Source organism: Mobula birostris, chromosome 24, assembly GCF_030028105.1.
Source record: "Mobula birostris isolate sMobBir1 chromosome 24, sMobBir1.hap1, whole genome shotgun sequence".
Taxonomy (NCBI): Eukaryota; Metazoa; Chordata; class Chondrichthyes; order Myliobatiformes; family Myliobatidae; genus Mobula; species Mobula birostris.
Genome location: NC_092393.1, coordinates 37,903,449 through 37,912,443, shown reverse-complemented (window position 1 = coordinate 37,912,443; position 8,995 = coordinate 37,903,449). Strand labels below are relative to the sequence as shown.

The 8,995-nt window shown below is 40.1% G+C and overlaps 1 protein-coding gene across 2 annotated transcripts in view; it reads left to right on the top strand.

Moving 5' to 3' along the window:
* Positions 1-267: 267 nt before the first annotated feature.
* Positions 268-8,995, top strand: part of abca5 (ATP-binding cassette, sub-family A (ABC1), member 5) — a 98,679-nt gene continuing 89,951 nt past the window's right edge. Inside the window, exons 1-3 of one of the 2 annotated variants that reach the window (XM_072242636.1) lie at positions 268-436; positions 793-972; positions 7,309-7,504. In XM_072242636.1, the coding sequence (XP_072098737.1) occupies positions 868-972; positions 7,309-7,504 (301 nt within the window). In that variant the 5' untranslated portion in view covers positions 268-436; positions 793-867. Of the gene's footprint in view, positions 683-792; positions 973-7,308; positions 7,505-8,995 lie in introns of both variants that reach the window. The other variant, XM_072242635.1, reaches the window with a different exon arrangement.

Below are 8,995 nucleotides of genomic sequence, written 5' to 3'. Positions count from 1 at the left end.
CTAAATCAAAAATCCAAGTAGTTTTTCCCTTTATTAGCGCGGGAAAAAAAACAGTCACCAAGTTTCATTCATGCCAACATCTCCATGATACTGTCTGGACCATTCCCATATTACAATCTGCATGTGATCATAAAGGTAATGTGTTGGAATATCAAAGGAGTCGCAATTCTGCTTGCCTGCTGGAGCCGCTAGGTGGCGGTGCTGGTGACGGGAAGCCGTGGCGGCGGCGCCTTTCGCGGCGCTTGACGCATTAGCGTTGCAGCTGCGAGGGAGGGGGCGGGATATGAGGAAGCGCTGGCGGTGGAGACCCTGTGGAGGCGCGTATTTGCCTCTATAGCTGTTGTCAGACGGAGGAGGCAAGTTCGCCGGGCCTCGTGAAACAGCCGGCTGACAGGGGCGGCTTCTTGCCTTCGCCCACCCCGCTGGAGCCGGCAACGTGAGTGACGACAAGCGCCAACCCCCTCCCCAATTCCCCGCGGCCCGTCCTACCTCACACGAAGCTGTAAACACCTCTTCGTGTATGTGAGGAGGCTTCTCGGGGTGAAATGTAGTGGATCCTAGCACGATGCGGCATTTAGATGAGATTAATTTCCTTCGATCTGGTTCGATTTAGCTGGGTTGTCAATGCCATTAGAGGGACCCTTCAAAGACCGTCGTTAGTAATTTGCAAAAGGATGTTGATGTGAGTGAAGGTCTTGTGTCAGCTCTTCAAACACCCCGACAAAGTCGCGGCGTTGCTTACTTTCCCCCACCCCCTTTAAAATTACTGTATTGTGCCCCTCATAATTCCAGGGGCTGCCTTCTAGGAATTAACCTTCCAAACAGTGCGGGATCGTTTTTCTTCATTTTTTTCCTGGATAAATAACAATGGGAAAATTGCCGAGAAGAGATACAACAATATGGCAACAAACTAAAGCACTTATCTACAGAAACATCCTCATAAAGCGACGAAACAAAGATCAGACGTTGCAGGTAAAATATTTTTTCATCCCTGTGTTGGTATTGGCGTCTCATGCTATCTGTTTGCCTGGTGGTTTCCAAGTAGCCTTAACACTGACAGACAACGTGAAATATAGGACTCCAGTGCTGCGAGTTGTTGTTTCTGCAGAAATGAATTGCGATTATAATGTTAATGTTTACTGTAACTTTAAACCCCTCTATCTGGTGCTCCAAGTGTCCCAAAGCAATCTAACTATGAATAGCCCTGCTTTATTTCTTCTCGTGAGCCCGACTTCCACAAGGCTAAAAGATGTGGAGTGACAGGCATTTGAACACGAAATAAATGATGTAGAAAAATATAGGCTGAGATTTAAAAAATACAAAATTAATAAAATGATAATTTTTGGGTGTGAACTTTTGAAATTGCAATTTTGACTTCTCTTGTATCATGCTAATACTGTTCAAAACAAACTTGGTCCACTCTGAAGTAACTTCTGATCATGACTACAGGACTCACTGGAGAGACTCTGGAGATTTACAGTAGACTGTACATATGTTGCAAAGGTTAGGAAAGTTAAATGAAAAATTATTGCCATAGTCAATGTGATTTTGCTTGTAACCAAAGGTACTGCTGGAAAATTTAGTGGAAATGGTCAAATTTAAGAACCTATGAGGTGATAAAGATTTAAGATAACTCATGGAATGATTAGAGGGAACTTTGGTGTCATTATCGAAAATTGGAATTTGAAACTCTGTTCTCTAAAAGGGGACTGAGGACAGAAAGTGTTTGAAGAATACCGTGATGATGACTTTGTTCGAATCCACAAGTTTGTGGAAATTAAGAATTAGAATAGCTGTTCTTATAGGTAGCTTAGAAACTACAGGACAAGTGGCTGACACTACTAAGAAGTTTAAAGATTTCTACATTATTTGATTCTTTGCTCCCAGCATCTCTCTGCCCCACCTTTTTGTGAGTTAACTGCTTCTGTGTCTTAACTATTTCTGTGCCTTTACCACTACTCAGACTTGCTCATTATACAGCACCCAGTCAGTTTAAGCAACACACATCAAAGTTGCTGGTGAACGCGGCAGGCCAGGCAGCATCTCTCGGAAGGAAGAAGGGTCTCGGCCTGAAACATCGACTGTACCTCTTCCTAGAGATGCTGCCTGGCCTGCTGCATTCACCAGCAACTTTGATGTGTGTTGCTTGAATTTCCAGCATCTGCAGAATTCCTGTTGTTTACCCAGTCAGTTTAGTTCAGTTATCTACCTTAGGTTGTGAGTATTTTTGTGTTCAATTTTGATAATCTGAAAGATATGTAATCTTTCTGTGGACTGCACTGCAAGCTCAGTGTCGGGTTGCTATGCGGTAGATTTTTTGCTCTCTGTGTTAATATGTCTTTTCTACTTGGGATTCATAGAATATTATGCAATCTTGGTATCCAAAATGTCTTGGTGTGATTCTTAATGGACTTCAAATGAACTTTAGAATCAGGAGTAGTTACTGACATTTCTCATAATCAGGAGATTTTAGGATTTGAAGATTGCAAAAGAGCAGAGGAAGAAACAGAAGCAAAAGTAGATCATTTGGCTCTTGTGAGCCTTCTGTGTCCTTCATACAAGATCTGCTACCCCATATATCTTAAATCAGCTGACTTCTTTGGAAAAGTTTGTTTTAAACAGTCAGCAATTTGCACCTTCCCAGTATGGATTCTTGTGGCACTCCACTGGTCATAGGCCTCCAGTATGAAGAGTGACTAACACCCTGTGACTTCTACCACAAAACCAATTTTCTATCCAATTAACTGGCTCACCCTGGGTCCCATGTGATTGAACCTTCCAACCTACCATGCGGTATGTTGTCAAAGGCCTTGCTAAAGACCATATAGATAATATCTACTGCTCTGCTGTTATTCTCTTGATCATCTCTCTTACAAAAATAGCTTTGCACTCTGGGTCCAACATATAATTCTCCGTAACTTCCACCACCTCCAATGGGATCCTACCACTAAGCACATCTTTCCCTCCCCACTTTCCGCAGGGATCGCTCCCTATACGACTCCCTTGTCCATTCATCCCCCCCATCCCACCCTACCGATCTCCCTCCTGGCACTTATCTTTGTAAGCAGAACAAGTGCTACACATGCCCTTACACTTCCTCCCTCACTACTATTCAGGGCCCCAGACAGTCCTTCCAGGTGAGGCGATACTTCACCTGTGAGTCGACTGGGGTGATATTCTGTGTCTGGTGCTCCCGATGTGGCCTTCTATATATTGGCGAGACCCGATGCAGACTGGGAGATCGTTTCGCTGAACACCTACGCTCTGTCCACCCGAGAAAGCAGGAGCTCCCGGTGGTCACACATTTTACTTCCACGTCCCATTCCCATTTTGATATGTCTATCCACAGCCTCCTCTACTGTAAAGATGAAGCCACACTCAGGTTGGAGGAACAACACCTTATATTCTGTCTGGGTAGCCTCCAACCTGATGGCGTGAACATTGACTTCTCAAACTTCTGCTATACACACATTCTTTTTCTCTCTCTCCTTTTTCTCCCTCTGTCCCTCTCACTATACCGCTTGCCCATCCTCTGGGCTTTCCCCACCTCCTCCTTTTCTTTCTCCCTAGGCCTCCTGTCCCATGATTCTCTCATATCCCTTTTGCCAGTCAACTGCCCAGTTTTTGGCTCCATCCCTCCGCCTCCTGAATTCTCCTATCATTTCGGATCTCCCCCTCCCCCTCCCACTTGCAAATTTCTTACTAGCTCTTCTTTCAGTTCGTCCTGACGAAGGGTCTTGGCCCGAAACGTCGACTGTACCTCTTCCTAGAGATGCTGCCTGGCCTGCTGTGTTCACCAGCAACTTTTATGTGTGTTGCTTGAAATTCCAGCATCTGCAAATTTCCTCGTGTTTGCACTTGCCAGATGTCTCTTGACCTGTAAACAGCTCTCCCAATAAACTTTTTCATTTTCTTGTCTAATCTTATCAAAATTAGTCTTAGTCAAATTTATAATTGAATTTGTGGGACAGTCATATCCCTTTTCATAAATATTTATTCTTGGCAATATTCAAATAAATCTTCTATGTACCTTCTCTAAGCCTTTGACATTCTAAAATATAGTGCTTTTCGAATGTAGCATAAACTATTTTTTAAAATTTTTGCTACAGGCCTAGTATTATATGCCACTTTCCTACATTCATCACATTACACGTTATTGATGAATCTACTAGATGTAGGCATTGTATGTGTTTTATGCAGAAGAGTTTGTTTTTCAATTAACTTGACTCATGTTTTTATTTGTACTTGTCAAATTGTTACTCTCAACTGAAACAAAATTTTTTGGTATAATACAAATATGTTCCATGTACTGTTTGAACCCAAAAACGTGTAAAATGTGATTGGAACATGTTGATATGTCACTATCAATTTAAATATTGCGAAGTTCTGGCAGAAGTCAATTTTTAGTTTGACAGAAAATCATTTCTATACTTGTATTGATTTGGATTTTCAGGAAAGCACATATTTTGAGAACAAACATTTTGTATACTATTAAAACCATTAATCAACTTTCAAAATAAAAATCAGATATGTAATTCTGTGTTTATTTGGAAATTATATTTATTATTTACAAAATCCAGGTATGACCTCCTTGAGCAAATTTATTACTAAATTTTAATTTACTTTGGAAGTTTTTTTCACTAATCTGCACACGAGAAGTGGCACCCTACCAAGCTTAAAATTAATTTACTTAGTAATGCTTTCTCTTTTGCATGATGCCCTGCAGCACCATTTTCCTCTTTAAACCACTATTTTCTTCAGAACCCTCTTTCTATTTCCATATCTAGCTAATTTGTTAACCTTGTTAAATTTTATTTATTTCAATCACAATCTTTAAACAATTTATTTTCATGAAACTTTAAACATCAGGGGGGATAAGAGTGGAATGTCACCTCCTGTGGTTTCCTTTTCAAGCTGCACACTATCTTCTATCTTCACCTTAGAAGCATACAGCATATTGTTGTTCCTTTATTTTCCATAAGCTAAATCCTGGAATTCCTTAATCAATGATATTAGGAGTTTCATTACTGAAAGGACTGCAAGTATTCAGGATGGTAATATTAATTGCCATCGATCTGTACATCCCAAAAATGATTCTTAAAAGTAAACTTGCTTATGTTTGTCAAATGATCCTTGTAAGCAACTTGGTTCCCTCTAAAACTGGCAGGGAGAGAAAAGGAATTGCTGAAAAAATATGGTGCCTTTAACAGACATCAGCATGGAGGTGATCACGGACTGGATGTTAGCCAAACCCTATGACAACATAGTGACAAGACTGACATTAGTGAAGAGTAAGATTGTATAACTTTGTGTATATGGACCCTGACTCCTTTGGTTTCAAATGAAGACATGTCTGTCTGTTGTGGAGACAGGAGTCAATTTTAAATTTGATGGGCTATCTCCTGTTGACAGTATTAACATATGAAATACTATTTAATTTCTGGTACCCAAAAATAATTTAACAACAATTCATTGGATTGAGTCCAGTTTCACCATTATTTTATTAGATGCGTTTATACAATGTTGGAATGAATGCTAATCGAACCAAAGCTAAGTTTCAGATCCCAGGTTTCTCCATTACCAAGCTATCTTCCAGACATCCACGATCTGTATTGGTCCATTTGCTATTGCACCTTTTGCTTTTACTGTGAAATTCAGATCCTATGATTGCTAGAATCTGCTATTACAACATTGTCCTGGCCAGTTACCATAAGCACCTACTGCAGAAAAATTTGAAATGGGGCCTTCAATAAACCCTTCTACATTCTCATAGTAATGTTTCTGGCACTATTTTAACTGCTCTTTCCTTTTTATTGATTGCCCAATTAAGTATACTCAGTGGCCACTTAGATTAGATACCCCTTGCTTGTGAATCATCTGGCAGCAACGCAATACATAAAAGCATGCAGGCATGGTCAACATTGTGTTGTTGTTCAGACCAAACATCAGAATGGGAAAGAAATGTGATCTAAGTGACCTTGACCTGTGGAATGATTGTTGGTGCCAGAAGGGGTGTTTTGAGTATCTTGGAAACTGCTCATCTCCTGGGACTTTGATGCACAACAATCTCAAGTTTACTAAGAATGCTGTGAAAAACAAAAACATCCAGTGAGTGGCAGATCTGTGGACAAAAATGCCCTGTTAATGAGAGAGTCAGAGGAGAATGGTCAGACTGGTTCAAGTTGGCGGGAAGGTCACAGTAACTGAAATAAACATGTGTTACATCAGTAGTGTGCAGAAAAGCATCTCTAAATGCACAACAGGTTGAACCTGAAATGGATGGGCTACAGCTGCAGAAGACCATGAACATGTGCTCAGTGGCCACTTTATTTGGTACAGGAGGTACCTAATAAAGTGGCCACTGAGTGTAAATAAGAACTTCATGCAGCTGGAATTTTAATGAACCTGGCTGTGGAGGACTTTCTACCACCATCCCATAAGATTGTGATAGTGTTTCCTTTGGTGGGGGACTCTAAAATAAGAGGTGCAATTCTTTGGTGTTCTCCACCTCCAGCTTGTGTGTGCTCAAGGCTGAAGTAGATTTTGGATTGTGAGGGAGTCAGGAGAAGGGGGTTGGGGAAAGGAGTGGACCTGAAGTGAAAGATCATGTAAACTGTGACTTTATTGAACAGCAAAACATGCTTGAAGGGGCATTGTGCTTGATTCTGCTCCACTTATGAAAGCAGCAGGTCGTAAACTGATAGAAAGGTATTGCATCAATAAAAATTATCTTTTTTACTATAGAATAGCAGGAAGTAAGAGTAACTCCCAGAACTAATTTCTTAAACGAAGTTGACTTTGTCTCTCCCACTCTCCACCCAACCAATATCAACTCTATTCAAATTTTCTTACTAGCAAGTTTTCCTTTGGTGCCCAAGTCTCTAACTTGTGCTTGCAGTCATCCTTTTTCAAGTATCTTGCTGAATGTGCCTTTGAGGTTTGGGAGTTAAATTATGCTATGTGCATTTTAATCCTTGTCTTGCCAACTTAAAGTTGTAATAAGTTAAAATGGACCATTTATCCTCGCTAGTACTTTGTTGCTGCATTAGTAATGTTTGTGATAATTGCAGCATACACGAAATGTTGGAGGAACGCAGCAAGTCAAGCAGCATCTATGGAAAGGAATAAATGGTTGGCAGTTCAGGCTGGCGAAATGTTGATTGTTTATTCTCTTCCTTAATTACTGCATGTCTTGCTGATTTCCTCCAGCATTTTGTGTGTGTACTCATGTCTGTGTTTGAGATGACTACTTTTTTAAAAAAACAATTATTTGCAAACTGAAGTAATTTTTAAAAACTCTCTTTTCAGGAGTTGCTGCTGCCACTCTTTTTAGTTTTTGCCTTGGTTTGTTTAAGTGTTCTTGTACCTCCGCAAATATATGGTAAGACGCTCACAAGTGAACCAGAAGATTTGGATGATTTCATACCACAGAAATACAGACTTGGATATACCCCAGTGAACAATTACACCACTGAAATCATGGGGGAAGTAGGAAAATTCCTCGGTAAGTATCAAATGTAAACAAACCTGAGGTACTTTCAGAGTGTTATGGAGACAAAGTTGTATCAGATATGTTATGATCAAATAAATTGAGGATAATTGAGTGAGTATGTAGAGTGCTTCTAATTGAGCTGTTTTGTTTACAAACTGATTGAAGCTTATTTTATCTAATGCTTTGGAGTAGCTGTGATCTTTTTGGAAATTTAATGTCAACAAAAAAAGTTCTATAAAAAGTGTTAAAGGCAATACGCCACCACTGATTTTGATTGGTCTTGTACAAGCTCTTTACTTTAATGCTGTATTGATATTTAAATCTATCTGCAATTATTTGTGTATGTGTGAATGAAAATGACTTTATTGGATAATTAGACTCATAGATTCATAGAGTAATGCAGCATATATGTAGGTCCTTCGGCCCAATAAGTTTATAGTGAACGGGGTGCCCACCCAGCCAGTCTCAATTTCCGGCACTCAGCCCATATCCCTCTGAGCTCCATCCCTCTATGTACTTATCCAAGTGTTTGATAGATGATTTATTTGTATATGCCTCAACTACTTTTTCTGGTAGCTCATTCTGTCCTCTTCATGAAAAAAATTGCCCCCTCGGATCATTTTTAAATCTTTCCCCTCTGAGTCTAAACCTATTCTCCCTAGTCTTGGACTCTCCTACTCTGGAGAAAACGTTATCGATTCCTCATAATTCTAAACATTCTGTAAGATCGTCCCCTCATTCTCCTATGTTCCAAGGAATAAAGGCTTAGCCTGGGCAAATTCTTCCTATAACTGGGGCCCCCTAGTCTTTGCAACATCCTAAAAAATCTTTCCTGCACTCCAGTTTAACCATGTCTTTCCTAAAACAGGGTGACCAAAACTATAGAGTACATGAAATGCTGCCTCATTAAAGACTTGACAACTGAAACGTAATGTCTCAACTCCTATACTCATTGACCTGACTGATGAAGGGTGGTGTGCTAAACACCTTTTTTTAATCACCCTGTCTGTCTGTGATACCACTTTCAACAAACTGCATTTGTACTCCTAATCCCTGAATTCCATTGTACTCTCTAGTGCTCTATCATTTATAGTATATGTCTTACACTTGTTTCACTTACCAAAATGCTTCATCTTGCATTTATCTATATCAAAATCTATTTGCCACTCTTCACTCTATTTCCCTAAATGATTAAGATCCCCTGATCTATGTTAGTTTTCTTCGCTATAAACGCCACCTCCTAATTTCATGTCATCTGTAAACCTACTGATCAAGCCTTGTGCACTTGCATCTAAATCATTTATGTAAATAACAAATAACGAGGATTCCAACATAACATCTGCAGCACACCACCAGCTCTAGCCTCCATTCTGAGAAACAACCTTTAACCATCACCCTTTGCTTCCTACTTCCAAGCCAATTTTGAATCTAACTAACTGACTTTCCCTGGATTCCAAGGGACTTAAACTTCCAGACTAGCTTACCATGTGGGACCTTCTTGAA